Source organism: Trematomus bernacchii, unplaced genomic scaffold (genome assembly GCF_902827165.1).
Source record: "Trematomus bernacchii unplaced genomic scaffold, fTreBer1.1, whole genome shotgun sequence".
Lineage (NCBI taxonomy): Eukaryota > Metazoa > Chordata > Actinopteri > Perciformes > Nototheniidae > Trematomus > Trematomus bernacchii.
In genome coordinates, this window is record NW_022988043.1 from 6,855,952 (window position 1) to 6,879,746 (window position 23,795).

Consider the following 23,795-nt stretch of genomic DNA (forward strand, 5'->3'; position numbering starts at 1 on the left):
GTTGTGGTAACAACTTTGCACCCAAGGGAGAGACCTTCCCCGTTATCTGCACTCAATAATGGGTTCAGGTTTCTATTTATACTGGCTCTCAATCTTACTTTCTCTCTGCTCTTTTCACTCTGACTGTCACTCGGCCAGCTCTTACAATAATTATAGCTGCTGGCCTTCATAAAAAGGCTGTTACAGAAATAAACCACGGCCTCAGTAGACGGCATGGACAGTTATTTGAGAGATCGAGATGCCTAGGTAAATCATACCATCTGGTTGTAGCAGGGACCAGTCAGAGACTCGAGTCAAGTCAAATATATTTTATTTTTGCCTCAGAAGGTGCATATAATTGACACCCTCTCTCCAGCCCTCACTTCAGATAAAAACAAACTCCCTCTCTCTCAGTACAGACAGACATGCAATAGATGATGTATGTGAACAGAATATTAATGATTCTTACAATGTAAAAATTAATGACAAAGATGGATCCAGGAGGACAGAGATCCAGATCATGTGGAATGAAGTGCAACATGTCAATTTCACATACAAAACTATGTCCTGGATAAAATATGTAAAAAAAAGAAAGAAATCAAAGGTAAACTGACTAAAATGCCATTCAAGTAGTCTGGTTAAAATGCTTTATACACATTTCCCAAATTATTTTGTATATATTATTTTTATATATTTCTAACACCATGAAGTAAAGCCTTTGCCATATGCCCTTATAACATAACATAAAACTGCTGTTTTGGCAGGAAACAAAGAAACATAAGAAATTAAGAACAAGAATGTTCCTCCTGTTTTAATTAATGTTGGGCCAAGTCTATACAAAATGAAGTAGGCCTATGCATATTGCAACAAGTTTTAAGAAGAAGAAAAAACCTAAAACCTCAGAAACGGCATTGTGCACATAAATTAGTAATTTACTTTATCATCTGTTAAAGGTGGGGTAGGTAAGTTTGAGAAACCGGCTCGAGATACACTTTTTGTTATATTCCATGGAATGCTCTTAACATCCCGATAGCAATGAATATCTTAAGTGCTTTGACAAAAAATCCATAAAAAAATGTAATCTGTGGAAGCCGTAGTACTGTAAAAAGCACGACCAATCATTTTAGCCGGCCCGGCTAAAATAACTGGATGGCCTACCTGCCTGTCAGCCTTCCATCTGTGCGCAAATGTATCTCGTTGGTCATGTGCGCGTTCGTGTGTATTGGAGGAGGGGCTCTGTAAGGAAGTGGGAGATTTTTTCCGGCTGTGTATTTTCTAATTCTAGCACACTCGAGCTGGTTTCTCCAAAATTACCTACCCCACCTTTAAATGTAAATCCTTATCATAATTAATGAAGGGAATATGTGTCTTTTAAAATAGGCTTTAACCCTGTTTTACTTTTAAGTTACCATCTGTTTTAACCATTGCTTGATCTGTGAATATTTTACATCAACGTTTTTGGGCATAAAGCTAGCTGAGGTCTATCAATGCTTTTACATTTTGTCCAAAGTATTCTTTTAATTCTTATTTCAATATTTTTGAGCCATTCAGATTATTTTATGGACAATCTAACAGTTTGGTTAATGTAGGCCTTAGTCTGTTGTCATGGTTACAGTCTACTTGTTAGGTTTTTTTCTCCCATCTTGATGCCCTAAAAATAACACTAATAATATTAATAAACCTTCCATGTTTACACACAACAGTTTAACAATAAGCAGCGTCCTCTGCTGGTATGAACCACTAACTACAGGAGCAGGGGCAAACTAAGCTGTTCGTTTAAATAAAGTTTTGTTTTGTGTACAGAGCCGCTCAAACATGGCTACCCTAGCAACCACACGCTGCGCTGATAAACATTGCTCGGTAGGAAGCTATCAAAAATCTATTTACTGCATATTTTTGTCAAACTGTATTAGTTAGCTAGTCGACAACATTTTAAATATCTCAAATGTTATATAAATATCAGTGAAAGCAGAAGATTGACGAACTCACGTATTACAGGAGAGGGAGGCTGCTTGCTCTCTTCATTGTTTTGTCATTATTCATTGTAATGATCAATATGTGTAATTATTTAACTGTAGGCCTATAGAACATGTCGCTCCTACAAACTGCTGTCCGAAAACAGATGCCTTGTGTTACTGTAGACTGTCTATGCTTACTTGACTCTTCTCTGAAATTGTACTTTTATTTCCCCTTGCCAAATGTCTTTATTTATTTTATAACATATTTAAGTTTAGATTGATGGAATAAATCTCGTGGGACCAAAACTAGTCATGGTTACTTAATTATGTTCCTTGTTAGTCTTAGGTGTTTTGTAGGTTTGAGATATTGATGTATAATGCTGCATGCACTTGGACATGCAAGTGTTAATAATCTTAGATATTCAAAAGTATATCTGCTTGTGACTGGGTCCCTATTCTGAGGATTTATTAGGGTGTCCCATTGCACATATCTCCATTAGGCTATGTATTGTAATTGTAAGCAAAACTGACCTAAATTGATTTGTCCTGCAGTTCCAAATTGACAAGAGCTCATTACTCCATCATGGAACACAATTTAAAGGAAGTTTTATGCAAAATGGATTAGAAGTATACCTGTTGTTAAATTTCACATTATAATCTGGTATTGTGTTATATTTTCTCTAAATGAATTTGAGCAGGGAGAGGGAGACTCCAGCCCTGTCCAGCAGCCCTGCTCATCACCTCCTGTCAGCAGTGAGGATCAGAGGCTCGCAAGGCAGAATGTTGCACAGTTTCTCAGGGAGGCTGAGAGAAATAGGAGGGAGTAAGTGAAGTACAGCTACTCAGAGTTATTTCACTTTAAGGTATACATCTTTAAACACTAAACTTTTAATGTAGAGATACAGTGGTTCAGTATATGGTGACAAGAACCCCCTACAATACAATCCAACATTATCACAAACTGCAGCACTGCAAAAGAAGTGTGTTTTCTTGTCCAACCCTTTGTTTCATCTGTTTGTGGGTGTAATGTTTAGCCCTTAATAACTTCACATATTTTGTATTATATTATAAATAATGTTCTCATACTGGCTCAACAATAGCAATAACTGATTTGGTGCTGCTAACCCATTTTAAACGTTTACTTTACAATATTAATATAGTTATTATTAATATAGTTATTATTGTTCAATATTTGTACTATATATAACTTTACCAATCACTAAACCATTCAATCACAACAAATACATCCTTAAACTTGTGAACAGTTTAAACTTTATTATCAGTGCATCTTCACTGGTCAATAATGTTATAAACCCATTTTACTCTATTCTTTCTTCTCAGGATTGAAAAGTTGGAGAAAGAGAGAACACTGAGTGTCCAGTGCAGAAAGAATGGGTGGACTGATGTGCCTGGAGAACTAGAAGAGTATGAGAAATTGCTGGAGGAAGAAAGAAATGCTGAGAGTGGGTCTTTTATATATTTCCCACAGATGTTTTATAATGTGTAAAGTTGACAAGTCCTGTGATTGTAAAACCATGTTGAAGGAAACATGCACATTCAACACTTTACTTATTTGACAGAACAAACTGCCATTCATAATCTTCTTTGCATTTTATTCTTTAGAAATCCATCTTCAAAAGCAGCTAGTGAAGATTCATAACGGTGTGAGGAAATTTCAGAGACAGCTAATAGATGTGAAGCCGACTCCTGAGTGTAAGTGTTGTACCTCGCAGTGATTCTTTACCATTCATTCAGCCATCTTGTGAAACAGTCAGTACTTTTTAGTCATCATTTTTATAAACATTTGTGCCATTTCGCTTCTTCAATATAACATGGTATTGCAAAGTAGTGTACTGCTCGAAGAAATCATGGCCATTTTAGTGTCATAATCATGTACCATGAAAATCAGATTGTTAATAATATTTCTGCATATCTATTTTCAGTGATTGAAAGACTGAAGGAAATAATGACAGAGGTGGAAATCTCCATTAACAACCTAAAGGAGGAAGAGCGGTCATGGTAATCAGAAAAACAACTGTATTATAAATATTACTCACACATCATTTAATATAATGCAATCCAATACATCTTTAATATAATAAAATGAAAAATATAAATAAATAAAAACACTACCGCACTCTGTTCTCAGAAAAAGCAAACAAGTTAAACCATTAAAAATGACAAGGTTTTAAACACCCAAGTAGGCAGAAAAAGTGACAGCTTCTGATCAGTGTTGGTTTAACTTTAGGAATGAATATTTGTGATCTCATGAAAATACAATACTGGTCTTTTTTGTTTCTCTGATCCCCTTAGCGTTGAGGAACTCTTGAAAGAAGAGAGGACATGCAGACAGGAGATCACGGCTTATGAGAAAAAGATTGAAAACCTGAGCCTTGCTGTCAAATCAGACCTTAAACTACACACAGCTCCCACTGTTAAGGTCGGCTGCTCTTCTTATATCCCTCCTCGCTATATTTCCACTGTTTGGCATCGTTAATGCAATGAAACAAGTTTGTGTTCTAGCAATAAATCTTACAATTAATGCAATCAATAAATATCACAAGATTTTACTTCTTTTGACCTCTTGAGACAAAATAAATAATAAGAAAGTGTGAAAAACACATGTATTCACATTTTTTTTTAAATGCATCTAGAATTCTGCAGCATTTCATTGATAACATTGTTTTTTCCATTAGACCAAACCCCCAGACAGAGACCTCCCAGCAGAGGTCCTAGCAATGGAGGTATTCCTGCTGAAGACAGGAGGCCCGTGCGGAGGCTGGGACAAATATGACCACCAAACCTTCCTTAAAGTAAGACGTTATTTTAATTCAGTCTTAAAAACTTGCATTGCACACAGTCACTGAACACAATCCATAAACAAAAATGTGATTGCTTCATGCAACTACACATATGCCAAGCCAAATGTCGATAACAGCAAGACACCTCTCTGAATGAGTCTAACCTGTTTGATTTCTAGGTCTGGACAAAGCACAGCGGGCAACATGTCTACAGGAAAGAGGCCAAACTGTACCTGCCTGGTAAGACATTGGAGGAGATAGAGCAACACGAGGACTGGCATCAGGAGCTGATGTACCTACAGGACAGTAAGAGAGAGGTGAGACAAAACATGTATAACTTCAAATCAAAAGCAAACCTTGTTTCTGGTTTCCATTTGTGTTAACTGTCTTCATACTACACCCAGGCCATTCAGCGGTGGAAAGCCAGCAAACATCAGAAACGCCAGAACAGAATACAGAGTCAGGAGGCAGAAGAGGCAGAAAAGAGTGAGAGGGAGGCCAAAGTCCAGGCTAAGCAACACAGGTGAGTCGGAAGTATAGCAGTATAGAACTAAAAACAAGAAAGACACGCAGACATTGACTCCATGTTTAAAGACAGCAAGTCATAATATCCCACCAGAACTGATGAGCACCCTTAGTGTTTCATAGGTCACCTTAAATTGAGGTGAAATTGGTCGGCTTTACTTCCTAGTTTCCCTAGTCTTTGTTATTGTCACTTTATTGTTTTTTTCTGTTTCAATGTGTTCTGTCCTCTTCTGTTTAAGGACTGAGCAGGAGAGGAGGGAGGCAGAGTTGCAACTGGAGAAGTGGAGGGAAGAAAAGCAAAGGATCGAGGAACAGGAAGAAGAGCAGAGGCTGGCTGAGGAGATACAAAAGAGGAAAAAGGCAAAGGTGCTCTAGCATGTGTGGCAAAAGTAATGTGTGCTTATTTCTCATCAGAGATAGCGCTTCTGTACTAATCTGAAATCAATACACATGCATACAGTGATGTGAATAGGTGCATGGTTGGTTACCTGAGGAAATATGAATGTATAGCATTTATAAAGCATTATTTCTGCTTTCAGGAAGAGCGGCGCCGGCAGATGGAAGTGAAGCTGACCATTGAGGAGCAGCTGCGACTGAAGAAAGAGGAAGAGGAGGAGCAGTGGAGGAGGAAGAGAGAGAAGGAACAGAGAGAGATGGATGAGAGAAGAAGGGAGGCAACCATAGGAATCCAACGCTTTAATGAAAGGGTACAAACTTAGTCTAAAATCACAGAAACACAAGTTGTTGGTCTTTTTGCCTGGTGTTATGTCTATTAGAGGCAAGGCTTTCTGACCAGAGCACAGTTTTTGTTATTTGAGGTTGTGTAATGTATTTAAGGGATGTGAGGTCACTTTACTGTGTTGAATAAAAATCATGTCTCTGCCTATTTTCTGAAGGATCTTCTCAAGGTGGAGGCAAAGCTTCAGGAGAGACAGTGGAGGGAAAGAGAGGAAGAGGAAAGACAGAGGAGAATCACTGCTAAGTTGAAAGAAAAGGTAAGGCTTGTACAATTCATGTTAATTTTCTCTCAAATGATTAACACAAAGACAAACATTATAACCACAAACCTGAAAATCCTTAATATATTAAACAAACAGAGTTGTGGGTTTAGCAAAGGTTGATGTTTATGCTTCATCCAGGTGGATGGTAACGTCAGCAGAGACCCCTCCAGGCTTACCCGTCCCACCAAGGGATGGGAGGAACGACTGAAACACATTGGACCTACAGGTGGAGGGCCTGTCCTACAGATGTTTCACAGGTCTGATTGCACAACTACAGGTTTCTGTTCAACAATTCTTTGAAAGATTAAAGGTGATTGAAGCTGAATCACTGAAATGTGCTGTCATTTTGTTGCAGAGCTGTTCCCACTTGGAGACAAGGCCTGTGATGAGCATCAATGGTCAACTGAACAGTCCTGAAACACATTCCCAATTCTGCTTTTTATAAAATTAGATTAAATTAAATGTTGTGCAATGAGACCTCAACACCAGAATGTGCATTTTAAATCTACTGTTTACTGCTTTACATAAAATGTAATTACATTACGCAAAACTACTATTTTAAATAAAAGTTTAGCCTCTTACTTGCTGCTAGGCTTTTAATCCCAAACTAAGAGGTATGATCACACCTATAACCACATTGTTTTTTTGTTTGTTTTAGGATTTATTTAAAAAACCTAATTTGCCTTTTTGTACCATAGATATTTTGTACCATATATATAGAGAGAGAGAGAGAGAAGAGTGAGAGAGAGAGAGAGAGAGAGAGAGAGAGAGAGAGAGAGAGAGAGAGAGAGAGAGAGAGAGAGAGAGAGAGGAGAGAGAGAGAGAGAGAGAGAGAGAGAGAGAGAGAGAGAGAGAGAGAGAGGAGAGTATATGTTGTACATTGCTCCTGCAGTGTTTAGCTTTTATTTTTGAAAAACAAACGTACCGGAAAAGATTCCTCATAGGTGCGGATGCAAAGATGGCGGAAGAAGAGAGCCAGTTTGAAGAATTTGAGCAAATAGATTTTTTAAGAGATAGACATGTACGATTCTTCCAGAGAACGCTTCAGGTGTTGCCGGAGAGGTACGCCTCGCTGGAAACTACCAGGTACATTTACTGGAATGGAAATTGTTTCTGTAATTCATATACTGTACTGAATAACTTGTCTAGCATTCAAGCTAACTGTGGTCCGTTCACTACTACCCGTTTTGAATGGAGGCTAGTGCTAATTAGCTTAGCGGGCTAACTGTGGTTCACCCGTTTTGAATGGAGGCTAGTGCTACTTAGCTTAGCGGGCTAACATCAGCAGTGGCATTGAAGTTATTATGACAGATTGGCTGTAACGTTGGTTACACAATAACTAACCGTACAGCTGGGCACGACGCCCTGTTAAACGTATTATAAAGCGATAGTAGGATTAAATCCTTAGCGAGAGACATTTCAGAAAATAACATATTTTACCATTATCTCTCCAGTAAGAGCTAAACTAAGCAAGCAGCTAAAAGTCAAGATATACTCTTAAATTGTGTTTTATTACACATTCATCTAATCTGGTGTATATATTTGACTATGTAATCCCTTTGTTGCTTGAATTTGTGAATCCTTATCCATTAATTTAAAACAGCTGTGTCCAAAGATTATTTTTAGTTTGATTCAAAACATTTGTTTTAATAAGTATAGTATTTTAATGTTTTTGGCAAGTATCTAGCAGTAGGCCTACACCTTTTGAAATGTTTAGATCACATGACAAATCACACTTTTAACCATAAAAACCCATAGGGCCTACTAATTATTGTGATTATTAAAAGTCTTCTATATTATTATTGTTTACATTGCATAAGTGTCGATATGTTTTCATATATTGTTATGATTAAATAGGTACCCAATACTTGATGTTGCTTTTTGGGCACATGGGAATCCTTTTTTTCTTTCTAAAAAGGAATAGAAAAAAACCGGTGGTCACATGTGCCCAAAATATTAAATAAAATATGATTAGAACAAATCACTTTTAAACCAAATGGTGTGACATTTTGGCCTATTTCTGGACTGATTTCAGGTGCAGTCACAACTGGTTTACATTAGTGAAAATTAACAAGATTGCTATCTGCCTTCTTTTCAGGTTAACAATAATATTTTTTGCCCTGTCTGGTCTGGATGTGCTGGACGCCCTGGATGTGATTGATAGGAAGACCATGATTGAGTGGATCTACTCATTACAGGTTCTGCCCACAGAGGACGGTAAGTGTCAAAGCACCTAGGTCTACCATTGGCAGGTAGAATGAAGCGTAATCTCCTCACCTAGGGTTTCACAAAAGGCTACTTGGTCCCCAATAGGAAAATGTGTGCTTTTTTACAATAGACAGGAAAATACTGTATTTTGTTAGGATTATTCTTGTGGTACAGAGCCTAGATTAGAAAAGGTGCCACAGACTAATGTTGAAAGAATTACTGTCCCCTTTTCCCTTATCTAGTGTATGAGCACAGGCCCTGTGTTTCAGATTGTCTGGAATAGTGTTTTGTGGCTTGGTCAGGGACGTGTATTTTTCCTTCAGTGCACATTCAGCAAACAAACCGTGATGAGATATTTCTGAATTTGTTAAAAACATTTATTGGATTATTATGGTTTGAGAGTGTGAACACCGAGAGAAACAAAACTGTTAATGAGTTTAAGGCAGAAATATGTTTAGATACATCAGTGTTTCCCATACATTGATTTATTTGTGGCGGGTCGCCACAATTAAATATCGTCCGCCACAAGTTGATCTCATATATAATTTAAAAATAATTGTTGTGGTCTAATGGATAGTGAGGTGGGCTGATGATCGGAAGGTTGCGAGTTCAAATCCCGCCTGGAACAGCACTACTAGTGTGCCCTTGAGTAAGGCACTTAGCCCTCAGTTCCTCCAGGGAGAATGTCCTGCTCATTGTAAGTCGCTTTGGAATAAGGCGTCTGCTAAATGCCTAAATTGTAAATGATATGTTTGGGAGAATAAACCCCACAGATCCTCAACTCCGGTGTGTCTCACTCATTAACAACGCAACACAGAGCAACAAGAAAGTTGTCTACAGTAGCCATGAACTCGCATGTATTTTCTTATTTGAGGGGGGGGTGGATGCATGGGCCGAATAGGTTAAGGGGCCTTTGGCTTTTCTTGTCTGTGTGGGGGGTGCGGTGCAGTGCCCCCACAAATAGAATCAATTCTGTGGGAAACACTGTACATTTAAGATATATTATATTATCTATATTTATGCTTTGGAGTCTCTGCATGTGGTTGTTTTATTAGGGTCTATAGTTTCATCAGGGTGGGAGAGGAGGAAGGCAAACTTCAGAGTTATCAAACTCTGTGAAGTCTGTGAAATGTTATTAAACTTTTTTGTTTTTAAACCGAGCTTTCCGGGTCCTCCTTCCCTCACCTGAAACTCTAACTCTGTTCATCAGGGAAAGTTTGTCTGATTTTTAATGACTTGTGTTTTTCTGTCTCTAACAAGCAACTCTCAGCCATCTGTTTAGATGCCCATTTATTTAATTATTCAATACAGCAGAAATCATGTTGAGATAGTCGTGCTTGATTGGTCTCTATTTAGTTGCCGCCATATGTTTGGTGTCTGGTTGGGCTTTTGTCATTAAAGGTAAATATGCTGTTTGGGAGGCACTCGAGATGTTATGTCTTATGTCCCTGATGTTGTTACTTTTTAAAACCAAAACTTGGTGAGCAGACCGTTCTTTTTCAACACTATCGTGCTGAAAATACATGAATAATACATACCCTGTCGTGGCTTCCTTCCTTGTCTTTCTATCAAGCCATTAGACACCTTAAACAGACAGTTCTAACTAGTTTCTTTCCTTTAAATTACTTACAGTTTGAAGGGTAGCTTGGCCTCCGATAGTTTAGATGATGTTGCAATGTGTTTGCTCAAAATAAAATAACAAACTTTTGCACATGCAACAAAGAAAATAGGCCTTTACAATATTCAAAAGGAAATAAGCAAAACTCAAATAAAATAACAAACAACTTAGGTATTCTTTCTTTCTTAATAATGCTTATGTTATATAACTTCATAACTTAAAGGGTAATTGTACGATGTGTATGTGTACGTGTAGTACGGTTAAAAACTGTTCCTCGACGGCGTCTCTCCAACAGGTTGCCCATCACTTTGGCTTTAGCACAGGCGCGTGGGAATTGTAGTCCTTTATAGTGCGTTGACTACAGATGTCACAATTAGGTGGCCTTTCTTATCAAATCAAAATACTGGCTCTAACATTAACAACGAATATGATTATGAAACATTGAAAAAATATGGGTGAGAGTGGTTGGATGTCCTATTTTAAAACTGGCTAACATTGTGTACTCTGCAGTATGATGACATATTGTAAATTGGGTTCTGATGTTTCCATCTTGGCCAATAGATGGCAGCAGTACATGTTTTTCTTGATGTTTTAGTACATGATGCTTCCTTACATATCTACCTTCTCCTCTCCTGTTATTCTCTTCCAGAAGCTAACCTTAGTCGTTGTGGGTTTCGAGGATCGTCACATATTGGAATTCCTTACAGCACTAAGGTACAGCCTTACCCCTCACTGTTTGTAGAACTGATCCATGTTTGACCAATCATTGTGTCTTGTATCTCAAATGTTAAGTGCCTCCTTGCTTTTTTTTAGCTTAAAGATATATTTTTGGTCAAAGTATTCACTGCTGTGATCTGATATTTCCTCTATTTCACCATTTGCATGAATTCATCTCAACATATTTTTCTGTCATTTTCATTATTTTTCCAATCCGTTCTCTCACATTAGTGGGTTTGGGCCATTTCCAGTTTTATAAGCATAATCTTAAAAACATTTGGTTTTACTTCCCTTTCCCATGAGACATAGTTGGTGATGTAAGAGCTTTGCCAACCCGAGTCATTTCCCAAAAAAGGCTCTATTTTGTCTAAACACTTGATGGGTCTGGTCTAGTCAGTGTTTTTAAAATCTTTTTTTCATCAGATGTTTACTTTATAACTACTAGTGTTTTTTTCACTGCTTCTATAAATAATGATATGAACAATGTCTATCATTTTGATATTTCCTTCAGGGTCCAGGTGTTCTCCATCCATATGACAGTGGCCATGTAGCAATGACCTACACTGGACTGTGCTCGCTGGTAATACTAGGAGACGACCTGAGCCGGGTCGACAAACAGGCCTGTCTGGCTGGTCTCAGAGCGCTGCAGCTGGAGGACGGCAGGTCAGCCACACACAAACACACATTTGCACTAGTAATAGGATTCATGCTGACACTATCTCTGACTCAAATAAACACTGAAAGCCTGAAGGGAAGAATGAGTAAGATTTTCGGCTGGGGCTTGTTAACAGCATTCAAAGTCGGCCCCTCTTCCCCTGCTCAACAAGAGTTATGGCTGGCTCAGCGGGTAAAAGCCAACAGCAGATCATTTGAACAATGACCGCTTGCCGTTTTGGCACACTTAATTTGACTGTTTTAGCACTGTGTCCACCATTTTTGTAGCTTCTGATTCTTCCTGGTCACTACATTTCTTTGAGAGGGACTCCCATAAAGGTCCCAAACACGGAGGAAAAATAAGATAATACTGGCAGAGGGAAGGGAATCTTTGACACCACCAAAAACTTTTAGAGGGACTATTTTTGTATTTGGACATAAAGTTACATTTGGTCATGAAACAGTAGTGTCACACACACACACACACACACACACACACACACACAAACACACACACACACACACACACACACACACACACACACACACACTGAAAGTGGCTCTTGGGGGGCCATTGCAAGTCGAGGCAGACAGCTTATTATCACACGCAAATTACACACACACACGCACTGTGTATATATCATGTTTGGCAGACAACATTATCTTTAGACATAAATCAGAGTTAACCCCTTTTCAATTACAGCTGACAGGCTTTTTTATGATAAGACTTAAATGCTATACATTCTGAACATAAACATGTATCCTTCTTTCAGCTGTTTGTGTAACTCTCCTGTTTGTGTGGCTCGCTGTGTCTGTGTTTCCTCTTGCCTCCAGTTTCTACGCTGTTCCAGAAGGAAGTGAAAATGATATACGGTTCATCTACTGTGCAGCCAGTATCTGTTACATGCTGGATGACTGGTCCGGCATGGACATGCAAAAGGCCATTGAGTACATCACGGGAAGTTTGGTGAGTGTTTAAAAAAAAAAGAACATCCGCATTAAACTGTAGGGATGAGTGTTAGCTGCACCTGTTATTAATGCATAGATGAGTGAGGCCTATATTCCAGGGCAACAGAAAGACCTCCTAATGGAACAACCTTTGTCGTTGCACCGTTCAAAGCACTGCCTCCACACCCGAATGGGAAGAATATGCCACCCACCTTTAGTAGGTGGCACTCTGCCTCGAAATCCTTCATTTATAATAAATGGGTGGGGGGGGGGTTGAGCTGTGTATGATACGCTTAAAGCCGATACAGAGGTTTTTCCACCTTACCAAAAGAAAAATAATGTTCCAATTTTACGACATGGCACGATAGTGAGATTAAGTCGGGTTCTGACTGTGTAACAGTAACATAACCATTACATTAGCCTCAGTGTTTGTTTTTCGATCAAACATGGGTTGGACACATCAAAGCATCTGTGTGAGGTGTTTACTTCATGTCTGCCATCGTAGTCTCTTGTACAACTCAAGTCCCCAGAGCAGAGGGATGGTGTAATTCACCTCTACACTAAGGCGTATTATGAGTTGAAGGCATTTAACACAAGAGTGTTTCATTACATGGCTTCTCTATTGTGCGAAGGGTGTGTTCGACTATTTCTCGCACTCACACACACGCGCACACGCACACGCACACGCACACACACACACACACACACACACACACACACACACACACACACACACACAAACACACAGACACACAGACAGACTCAACCTTGTTAGTATTCCCAACTGACTGTTCCCTGTTGTTGGGTGCATTGTGTATTTTTTTTGTAGGGACCCCTGGTTATGTCCCAAACCTTTTTGTATGTAACCTTATTTGTATGGTTTTAATGGGGTCTAGTATGAATAAATACAAGGAACAAATGTAAAACACCTTCCTCATATGCAAATAATTTGTATCTTTGGATTTGGTTCCTCATATGTCAAAACAAATTGAACAAATACAAATATATCTGTGAATACATTAAATTGATTTACAAGTAAATAAAAAATGCAGATCAGCCTCCTCTGACACTGATGCCTTTGCACGCCCACATTTACCTTTCAGTGCAGATGATGTATTGCTTGTAATAACTGGCTCTTCTTCCTCTTCACAGTCATACGATAATGGGTTTGGCCAAGGAGCTGGGCGAGAGTCACATGGTGAGATTGATCATCTTGTAATGGTCTATACTTTGTTACTACATATAACAACAATATAAGCCTGAACGCTGTTTCACATCAGGTGGGTGGTAAATCCAAAAGAAGAGTACAAATGTAACCGTCAGACTTATGAACATCATCCAGGTTCACATCAGGTTAAAACATCAGGTTAAAACATTGTGGGTGCCTCTGTAGTTTTGTGGTAGAGGGCGTGAAATGGGCTCATGGGAGTAACTGGTTTAAAGGATTAGCCATTACAATCCTTCTCTGTAGATACATTGTCTCATTAATCCCCAGCCCCTTACTCAAATTAAACATTATTTTTCTCACACAAAATCCTTGATCCTACACACATTTCGAAGCAATGGTTTGGAGCATATCTAAACTCATATCTTTGACAGGTAGCACTTCCTGTTAACACTGACGGACTGCATAAATGAAGTATAGAGAAATACATCTCAGTGCAAATTGGTAATTTCCCTTCCTGCAATAAATGAAACGGTCTTCAGTAAGATTCATCCCTCTTCTGCAAACTCTGTCTGAAGACTGATTACACATCAGTGGAGGTGTACAGTTTGTGCCCATTGCCCATCATCCCTTGACGTTTGTGTTTGTTAAGCACCAAGACCTCCCACACTGTGCTTTAAATGTGCACTGACATTGGTTTTGTAGACGATGGTGTTTGAGCCACTCTGTAGTTCAATACGTGAAACATGGTATTACAGAAACTACGTGCCAAGGTAATAAATGCACCTCTCCTTATGTATGTGTGTGGCTGGCTTTTGTCTCGCTGCTTCCTCTATTTTTCCAGTACTTTCTTCATCTTTAGGCTATGCACTCTTGATTTCTGAAGAGTGCTTTTCTCACTTAATGTACTTAATGTCCATGATTAACATACTGTAGCCGTGAGGGGAAAACGGTTGTGAATATGTGCACCAAACCTGCTGTTAGAATAATCTGTTGTGGTTTCCTGTAAAGCAGTTTGATTCAGATTTATGTTCGTCTCCTGATCTTCCGTTGCCTCCAGCAGAGCGGGATCTAGACATGTTTGATTAGAGACCAGTCTGACACGTCGGCAGATTTACACGCCTGACCCACACACTTCACCCCCACCTTTTTCTTTGTGTCTCTCCACACACGAGCACAGACACAGATAAACTGCCGGGGATGGTGGTGGTGTTACGGGATGAGTTAAAAGCCGTTGACAGAGGATTTAGAAAGTGATGGATAGCTGCTGCTTGTGGCTGTCCTTTTAACAGCCTGTCATTATTCAATACACACTTTGCACGAAGTCTCTGCATACAACATATTTATTCCACTCAAATGTTTAAATATAAAAAAAGGCAGCCATAACAGCCAGTTGCCTCGCTACTACCATACTGACTTCTTTATACTATAAAAAAACACAAGTACATTTCATATGAATGATTCTTCATATAAAAGGACAAAAAAAGGTGATATGTTGAATGAAGGGTAGTCTTTTAAAAAGAGCCTTTGTTTATTTATTATTAATTTAATAACAGATATGCCCTACAATATTCATAACTAATTTAAATTATTAATATTAGTTGAGCCTAATCTATATTTGCTCATTGAAGCAATGCCAGGATTAAATAGAATGAATAGTCATATAAAAAAAAAAGCTGTGCAGTATTTTTAAATGTTGATTTAGAGTTTGAATCTCAATACTTAAAATGAAGCTTTGATTTATTCTGTACAGCCCTGGTAGCTCCACGTTGTGATAACATCCATAGAGAGGTGACAAATGAATGTAGCTACATGCTATCAAACATTTGGTTGTTTGGCTGTAAAGAAAAGCCCACACGCAGACTAGGGATGCCAGCGATTATTCGATTATTCGAATATTCGTTACAGTCTCCATAATCGAAGATTATTTTTTAAATTCGATTTTATTTATATATTTTTTTATTAATATTTATGTTTTTCTTTTTTTTCCTGGTTTGGTTTCAACCAAAATATAGACTAATGCTAATAATAGTAATAGTATTAATAATTGTAAATGACCATTGATCACACCACCAGTTTGTTTTACTGTAAACTTGGAGGAAGCCAGCAGCGCAGAGTGCAGACTGCTGCTGCAGCCTGCTACACACCGACCCCGCCCCCCCCCCCTCCCTCTCCGTCACACGTGCGATTGATTTATCGGCGACAGAACAGTGAGAACACATCTAAAGATGAACAGAGCGGCACGTCCACAGAAGAGTTCCTCGTGGAACTACTTCGAACTGACAAGTGCAAATGAAGTCAAATGCAAGCTCTGCGAAAATACTTTTTTTTTTTTCTCTCCCGCGGGGGGGGGGGGGGGGGGTCGACGAATAATCGATTAATATTCGCCAGGGCTGTCCGATTTACGATTTTGATCATGGCCAGTTTCTGGCATCCCTAACGCAGACACACCCTCTGTTCTTCCTGCAAAGCCCTGTAATCATATAGATGTCTGTCATCCAATTGTGTCAGTGTGAACCACTGGAACTGCTTTCCAATGTTAATACAAAAGAATCAGTTTCATTTAATTGGATTCATTTGTCTAATGAATTTTCTGTATTTACTCTGTGTCCAGGTGGATGGACGTACTGCGCCATAGCCTCCCTGTGTCTGATGGGGCGGCTGGAGGAGGCGCTGAGTCAGCGGGAGCTGGACAGGATCCGGCGCTGGTGTATCATGAGGCAGCAGAGCGGCTTCCACGGGCGCCCCAACAAACCTGTAGACACATGCTACTCCTTCTGGGTGGGAGCTACGCTAGAGGTACAGCCTGGTGCAGCACACTGCATGCATTAAAAAATGTTCACCCCTGTATTTCTGCACTTTTGCCTTCATTTGTCACGTACAGCATGAAAAAAATAACATTGGGCATGTTTCAAATGGCACCGTCGTATATTCTTGCACTGCCGAAACAACTGGGTTAATCCCCCACACCTTCATACACAGACAACTCCAAAAAAAACTGTGAACAAACATACAGTATTTGGGTCATAACTATGCCAGAGGTATAGTACATGCATGCACACACACGGTCCAGAAAACTGCAACTATCTACGAGTAAACCTTGGATAAAACCACACACACGCACATAAGCAAACACAAGCAGGGACATTGTGAATTTCTGGGTCAAAGCTGTGCTGGAGGGACAAATGCAAAAACGCAAAGAAAATATTTGTGTATGTCAAAATTAAAGTATGGCAGACACTACTGCTGGATGTCTCCATACAGATGGTGATTGCGACGATACACTTTTGGGCAAATGGAGCTCGTAGAACACAGCCACAAATTACCATGAAATATTATTGCAGTTTCACAGCATCATTGATACATTTTCTTATGGCAAGAGTCATATATCATTACTTCCAAAGTTTGCTCCTAAAGTCATACTCAAACTTCTTTCTTTCTCCCACTCGCCCCCCGCCAACCCTCTCTCCTGCCTCAGCTCTTAGACGTGTTCCAGTATACAAACTTTGACAAGAACAGGAGCTTCATCCTGTCCACGCAGGATCGCTTGGTGGGAGGATTCGCCAAGTGGCCGGACAGCCATCCAGGTAAATTATTATTTAACTCTCACAAGTGGCTATTACAGGAAGTAATAGTAGCGTTTGAAGTACAAATTAAAAAGATACTGGTTGTTCATGTAGGCTTTTGTTTGTTTTGTGACAAGAATCCCATGTACCTTTTTTATACTGCTGTAAAGGCCACATTAGGAATGGTGATGTTAAATGGCATGTTCAATGTCTATGTGGTGGAAAAACAAATCAAATGTGGTTGCGGTTTTATTTTCAGTAGCTTCAAAGGTCTGGCGTTAAGGACAAAAGGATGTTGGAACTAAGCAGTTTAGATTGCTTGTCTTTTTATCTCTTTTGGCCTAATAGCTTGTTCACTGCCCTCCACAGGTGCAAAGAGGTCAGAGTGGAGTTGCGGTTGACAGTTTTTCTTGAGATCAATGGAAAAGCTCTTGTAATTCTAAACTTCAATGGTGCACATTCCTTGGGGTGTGTGTCCTTACTTTGCAATGTGTAATTGATGAGGCGATTGTTCATAGGTAGCTGGAGGAAATAGGAGATCGAGCTCCTCGCATTACAGGAACTGGGCAGGGAAGATAGGGTGGAAGAAACAATGAGGCAAAACAGACACTGTATTCACAAAGCCTCGTAAATATCACTGAACAAAAGAGAGTTTTAGGAAGTAAAAGGGACTCTTTTGCAGCATGGGTAAAGATAGCATTGCACCATCAGTGCAGTCATCGTTCACAGTTACTGATTTATAGGATCTGGTCTGTGAAGATAGGAAGGAAACGATATTAGTATTACATTTAGTTTGAACATTTCACACAACCTGGGTGTGTCCACAGATGCTCTTCAACAAGAAATGCAGGTCATCATCATTGTTCATGTTAGGAACAGTTGGTAATTTGTAGCAAAAAGGGTGCTTCACATTTCCAACATAATTTATTGAATTGAATCCTGCACAGCTGAGCGCATTGATCGAGCGCCATGAAAGCTCTAAAAGCCCAATTTAAGCTACCTGCTCATCACCAAACCGCACACAGACACAGAGTTGGATATTTTTCTTACGACTTGGTGGAAAACAATAACAACACGAAAAGAGAGTGAATATTGGATTTGTGCACAAGTATAAGGTCCAAATTCTTAATCTGAATGCCATTGTAGTTCTTTATACAGTGATCATACAGTAAGGGAGGCTGTGGCTAAGTGGGCTAGTTCGTTGATCTCCGGATCAGGGGAGAACAAGTTCAATCCCCACTGCTGTCAGCATACCCTTGTGTCCTTGGGCAAGACAATTGTAAGTCGCTTTGGATAAAAGCGTTGAACAAGTGACATGTAATGTAATGTAATCATTGTGTTGTCTTACCTTTTTTAAATATTCAGAAAATGGTGGTGTATTTACTTGTTCTATACTAACAGTAACCCAAAAACATACCTTAGATTATTTCATTCCATAATATAATTGATTTAAATCATAATTTGTGATTATAAAATCTAAACATTGACAGTGGTTTCCTTCTGTATAACCTTCACTTTGACCCATATGGATCCTGATTGATGCAGCTAATGGTGCTTTGATTGATTCTGATGTCTCTGTCCAATCATCTGGCACTTAATTATAATTCAATTACCATCCATTTACTGGCCTGTGCAGCTTTTGTTCTGGTCCCAAGGGAGGGAAAGGGCCATGGGGCCAGACTCTATGCATTATTTATATATTCTGAAAGGAACCGTACAACAAAAACAAGGCTTCTACATAATGGCTTTTATAATGGGAAATAAGGTTATTGTTTGATTGATTCAGTAATGGACAACAATGTGACAAACACCATCATCTTCTTGACTCTGACAAGTCTGCAGACCTGTCACATGCAGGTGCTTCTGCTGTGATACATGTTACCATCTCTGACCTAGTTTCTCTCTTTTCACTATGCTCCCCATTTGCTCCCCCTTTCTCTATTTTCCCCAGATCCTCTCCATGCCTACTTAGGGCTGTGTGGTTTGTCTCTGATTGGAGAGCCCAGTTTGAGGAAGGTCCACCCCGCTCTTAACATCACCCAGAGAGCCTTTGAGCACGTGCAGCAGCTGCAGCAGACATGGAGGGAGAGCGCTGGCAGCTGTGGCCGACAGCACTGACAGCAGGATGCTTCACAGCGCTGCCTCTGAACAGGTTCAGTAACCAGGAACATCTCACCAGAGTCAGTCCACGGCAACGGGACTTCTGCTGTGTGTCTTGAAGACGTTTGGATCTGTGAGGCCACCTTGTGTCAGGAATTAGAAAAGGTTTTTAAGACCCCAGACACACAGTAGCTACTTTGGGGAGCTCATTTTAAGTCCATCTAAAATGACTTTTCTGTTAAGGAATCTACGCCAGACTTTTTTGCTGCCTTTATATTGTTAGAACGTAATAAATATCAACTTGCTTTTTGTTTTATGGGGATACAATTATGTGCCAGAAAATCCATTTTGAGTCACTGGAGACTCAAAGAAATTCCAGATGCCTCCATTTTGCTAACTTTTTAGATGCTGTAGCTTTTGAAGCCTTCTGCTCTCCATCATAGTCAACAACGCAATCTGCTGTAAACGTTCTACTCGAGGAGGAACTGACGCACTTCACATCGACATTAAATTGTTTCTTTAAAATGGTATCGGAGTAACTGGGGTCTTCAGTACCTTAAAGCTTCTGAGTTGGCTGTTGTAATTAATGTGAATTGCCTAAATAAGTACTTGCTTTTGTAGAAAAATTCCCCTGTTTTAAAGAAAATATCACAAGTATGTTTTTTGGTCAGCCGGTATGGGCACAGTGGTCATTTCTCTTGGGTTGTGGTGGGTTCAAAATAGCACATTTCTTTTGAATTAACCTTACCACATCCTTAAACAAAGAAAATACACCCAAAGGCGCCCCCTATACAGTTTTGTTTGCCTCTCTGCCCCTCTAACATCTCCATCCTCATGTTGCTTTTGGATCTCTCCAAAGCCTCCTGTCCCATAGGAGAGACCAGCCTGGCAGGTACACTCACCTCACCTCAGCTCCAGTTTCACCATCCCAGGCTTTTTTCTGTAATCACCAGAGATTTAAAGATAAAACAGCGACTGGGAGTACATTTATGGAAGAGGCATCTAAGACCCAGCAGCCACGCCCAGGGGCAAGTCTGTGATCGAAGAGAAAAATAAAATAAAAATAGTTTAGCTCCAGGCCTTATCATTTCAGATCACATAAAAATAGAATGTGTTTCCAGAGATCACAGAAAATTAGGCCAGAAAATAAAGAAATATAATCCCTTATTTCTGCAAGCTAGTAGCCCCCTGACTCCTGAACCCTGAACTGATCAGAGTTACGTTCCCTCACCAGCTTTCATTCTTGCTGCAAGGCACCAGCCAGCATGAAATCAATAGAAAAAAGATGAGACGGTTGCATTATGACTTGGGGAAATATATTCTTTTGAACAGCGCTGGGAATTGACAAGAAAGGATGCAGGGCAAAAACAAAGAACCATGCTCTTGAGCACACAGAGTCAGGTCTTAAACAACTATTATCAAATGCATCACATCCCTTTGGGTCCTCAAACGCCACCTGCAGCTCAAACAAGTGACCTTCCAGCCTTCTTGCTGACTTTTAAATTAGAAATGTTAGTTTTAAATCCTAATAAGGTCTCAACATGGTGTCATCGAGGCACTGAGTTGAGCCGGTTCCTCTTGCCTTCTTATCACATTGATGCCCTGATTCCCAGTAAGGGAGATGTTCCCAGTTTCATAGGTCCCTCCAGCCCCCCTGCGGAAGCCCCACCCTCTGATTATACGTCTGCTGTCACAGCAAACACCTGCTCCCTGAGATGATGGGTTAGAAAGAGACAATATCTCAGCAGGTCAGAAATACAGCGGCCTGTCTGCACCTGCAGGAGTGCTGTGTGTAGACACTGGATTTAAAAATATGATATTGCCTCTGGGGTTTTCCTCAGACCATCTCAAATGAAGCTGTTCTTGGACTGCTTTCCCACCCGAGTTGCCCCTCTTTTCCAGACTCAGAAAAATAGAGCAGACAGAGGAAAGAGAAATGGGAGGAGAGGTGAATAAATAAATAATTTGATCCATCTATTATTGAAAGTGAACTGTTGGTGGCTAGAATCTCCTCCCCTTACCTCGGCCAAACCCCAGTGTTATATACCCTCATTTTGGTGCAAAAATAATGTTTGTTTTTAGCTATTTTTATTGCTTGTAAATGTTTTGCCTAAAACAAAAGGCTTTGCCACAGTGTGTCTCTCGCAAAATGATGTACTCCATTTTCATTTGTATCTATTTTATCTTTGAAAAAGTTCAGCTATGACTTGCATTGCTGCTGCTGAATTGAGCCTCAGACACACATACATACAAGATCAATAAGATAAGCTTCATCCTATAATATTCTGGTATCAGTCTTTTTTCTGTAACTTAGTAATGAGTGTTCTACATCGGAGTGTTCTTTGGTCAAAATGCACCGAAAGAGAACGACCATGTCTCCCATGCATCTTTTCAAGTGACTTTGATCATGTATACCACCTCCTCCGGCTGTCCTTTTGTGTACATGATGTAGGCCAAGGCAAAGACCCCCTCCCAAACTCTAAAATGTGCCTCTCCTAGCGTTTTACTGCTCAATCAATGCTCCCTTCTTGCTTTTTTCTGATTTCACTCCATGTACAGCATGCTTTAATTGAGCTTAGCTTTGCTGTTGTTATTGTTTAAAAAAAATGCACTGATTATAGTGTTCTCTAAAGGGGACGGAAGAAATGAGGGTCCTAAATCTTAGTAAACATTCAGGAACTGGAACACTTACCCTGTGAAAAAGAAATGTCCTCCCATCTTTGAAGTTGAATGATCTAATCAGACATTCGATGCCTGGTCGATTTACCAGAACTTGACTTTGTCCCTTGATGTCTGATCGATAGTGTATTTCCAGAAAGAGGGAATAAATCATTGACACACAACCCATAACTGCTTACTCGACTTTAAAAGGGGATGAAAGATTGAATGGATTTGCCCCTTACAGTTATTGTACTGCGTCTCCTTTTTGCTACATCATGCTGCAGTGGATGCTCTGTGTCCCACAGCATGTAAAGAGGGCAGAGGCTTTGCGCTTTTCAGACGCTGCTGCCTTTAGATCGTCTAGAGATGTGAAAGACTGCAGCCAAACGCCACACATGGTTAACCGTAAACCCTTGCGCTATATCATCTAATATACATAATGTAATAAATAATGTAACAAATGCGATGGAATTTATTTTTTCTATGCTTTGTAGAGATATCGAGTGTAGATAAATATGTAAATGTATATAAATATGTGACTTCTATTGTGCAAGTGGTCAAGAGGAAAAAAATGTTTACAGCTACATCAGTGAGGCAGTAAAAGGAATTGGATATGCAAATGTTGATATGTGATGTATAAAGTACTTCAGCCTTGAATTTGAGGAAAGTCATGTTTATTCGAGCTTGGCAGTGAATACTGTATTTATGGTGAATAAAAACACATACTAACTTTTACAATTGGTCGGGTTTTATCTCCTCAAAAAACAAATGTGCTTCCAAAACTTCATGTCAATTCACCTAATAGCTATTGATCTCTTGTGCAGCGTTAACTTTATGACCTGAAGAGGGTGCTAAGATAGAATTCACCTCTGGATATCACTTATTTGACATCTTGTTATAAATTGAAATGATGGTGGACATGGAGTTACCAAAAACATTAAGATGTATCGCCTAGCGAAAATAAGAATTCACAGCAAATGTACAACAATAGGCATTTTAGGAATTCTGCAAAGAAAAGAAAGGGAAAGTCAATATTGTCCTGTTTGTCTTGCCGTTATCACGTTTCTTTTGGTGAGATGGTGCTGTATGGTAACCTACAACAGCTGAGTTATACCATTTTGTTCTCTTTCCCTGTAGAATCTGTGGCTGAATAACTCAAAACTGTTTCTCTATTTTTAACTTCAAAGAGGACACCCGGTCAGCATTTTACCTAATTTGCTTGATTTGCCTTTCATTTCTCATCCTACATGGATGAGCTTCAGAGTAACACAGTCTGCTAGGTCAGTGACTAATATGACATCATTAAAAGCCTTGGGGGGAGGGGAGTTTCGCTGGATACAACAGGACACACATGCAAACACATATATAGAGTCCCACTTGGGAGCTGCATAGCACAGTTACAGACTTCACTGTTGGCACTGATGGGGTCATTTGATCCAGACAAATGTGGCCGTATGGCACTAAAATATCACATCTGAATAGGAGGATAATGACATAAATTAAACAGCACTTGATAATCCATTTTATGTTTGTTTTTTATTCAGAAAGAAATAATTATAAAACACAGTTTAAAGGGAGATTCAAAGGTTGAAATTGTATTTTCTTCCACTGTGAATACAGCCCAACCCAGATCACAACTCTCTGGAGATGCTCCCTCGACAGCCAGCTGCAGCTGTACTTTGGGTGTGGTTATATGGTCCCATATTCAACAGACAACTAATACCTGTGTGGCACCATGACTTCCCTATGAGACATGTAACCTTATATTGCCACCATGTAGGAGAGGCTGAGTGGAAGAAAGGTACAATCTGCTTTGGTAAACTTTGATGACAGAAACGGACCCTGACATTGTCTAGAATGGAGCTGTTGCTACCACAGAAGTACACAGATACAC

General features: G+C 39.6%; 2 protein-coding genes across 3 annotated transcripts; both read left to right on the forward strand.

Annotated features, from left to right (window-relative positions):
* The first annotated feature begins 1,793 nt into the window (after nucleotides 1-1,793).
* On the forward strand, nucleotides 1,794-6,850 carry LOC117473053 (coiled-coil domain-containing protein 112). 2 transcript variants are annotated; one of them, XM_034118527.1, is made up of 14 exons: nucleotides 1,794-1,839; nucleotides 2,636-2,760; nucleotides 3,279-3,400; nucleotides 3,561-3,650; nucleotides 3,881-3,956; nucleotides 4,251-4,377; nucleotides 4,634-4,750; nucleotides 4,918-5,055; nucleotides 5,143-5,261; nucleotides 5,503-5,629; nucleotides 5,803-5,970; nucleotides 6,160-6,258; nucleotides 6,403-6,521; nucleotides 6,620-6,850. In XM_034118527.1, exons 1-14 carry the CDS (start codon nucleotides 1,795-1,797, stop codon nucleotides 6,648-6,650), a joined length of 1,503 nt encoding a protein of 500 aa, XP_033974418.1. In that variant the 5' UTR covers nucleotide 1,794; the 3' UTR covers nucleotides 6,651-6,850. The 2 variants fall into 2 exon arrangements, with proteins under 2 accessions (XP_033974418.1, XP_033974417.1); XM_034118526.1 differs by having other exon boundaries at nucleotides 1,795-1,839; nucleotides 2,633-2,760.
* A 348-nt stretch (nucleotides 6,851-7,198) lies between these two features.
* On the forward strand, nucleotides 7,199-22,636 carry pggt1b (protein geranylgeranyltransferase type I, beta subunit). Its single transcript, XM_034118249.1, has 9 exons — nucleotides 7,199-7,350; nucleotides 8,363-8,481; nucleotides 10,740-10,804; nucleotides 11,319-11,470; nucleotides 12,296-12,428; nucleotides 13,562-13,607; nucleotides 16,189-16,373; nucleotides 17,053-17,161; nucleotides 19,092-22,636. Exons 1-9 carry the CDS (start codon nucleotides 7,223-7,225, stop codon nucleotides 19,256-19,258), a joined length of 1,104 nt encoding a protein of 367 aa, XP_033974140.1. The 5' UTR covers nucleotides 7,199-7,222; the 3' UTR covers nucleotides 19,259-22,636.
* The last annotated feature ends 1,159 nt before the right edge of the window (nucleotides 22,637-23,795 follow it).

Excerpts from the sequence above, each read along its gene's own strand:
- LOC117473053 (XM_034118526.1), top strand. The coding sequence starts at position 1,795 with ATGGCTACCCTAGCAACCACACGCTGCGCTGATAAACATTGCTCG. Across the intron at positions 4,751-4,917 it reads ACCACCAAACCTTCCTTAAA|GTCTGGACAAAGCACAGCGG; the intron begins GTAAGACGTTAT and ends TTTGATTTCTAG. Across the intron at positions 5,262-5,502 it reads GTCCAGGCTAAGCAACACAG|GACTGAGCAGGAGAGGAGGG; the intron begins GTGAGTCGGAAG and ends CTTCTGTTTAAG.
- pggt1b (XM_034118249.1), top strand. The coding sequence starts at position 7,223 with ATGGCGGAAGAAGAGAGCCAGTTTGAAGAATTTGAGCAAATAGATTTT. Across the intron at positions 7,351-8,362 it reads GCCTCGCTGGAAACTACCAG|GTTAACAATAATATTTTTTG; the intron begins GTACATTTACTG and ends CCTTCTTTTCAG. Across the intron at positions 16,374-17,052 it reads GGGTGGGAGCTACGCTAGAG|CTCTTAGACGTGTTCCAGTA; the intron begins GTACAGCCTGGT and ends CTCCTGCCTCAG.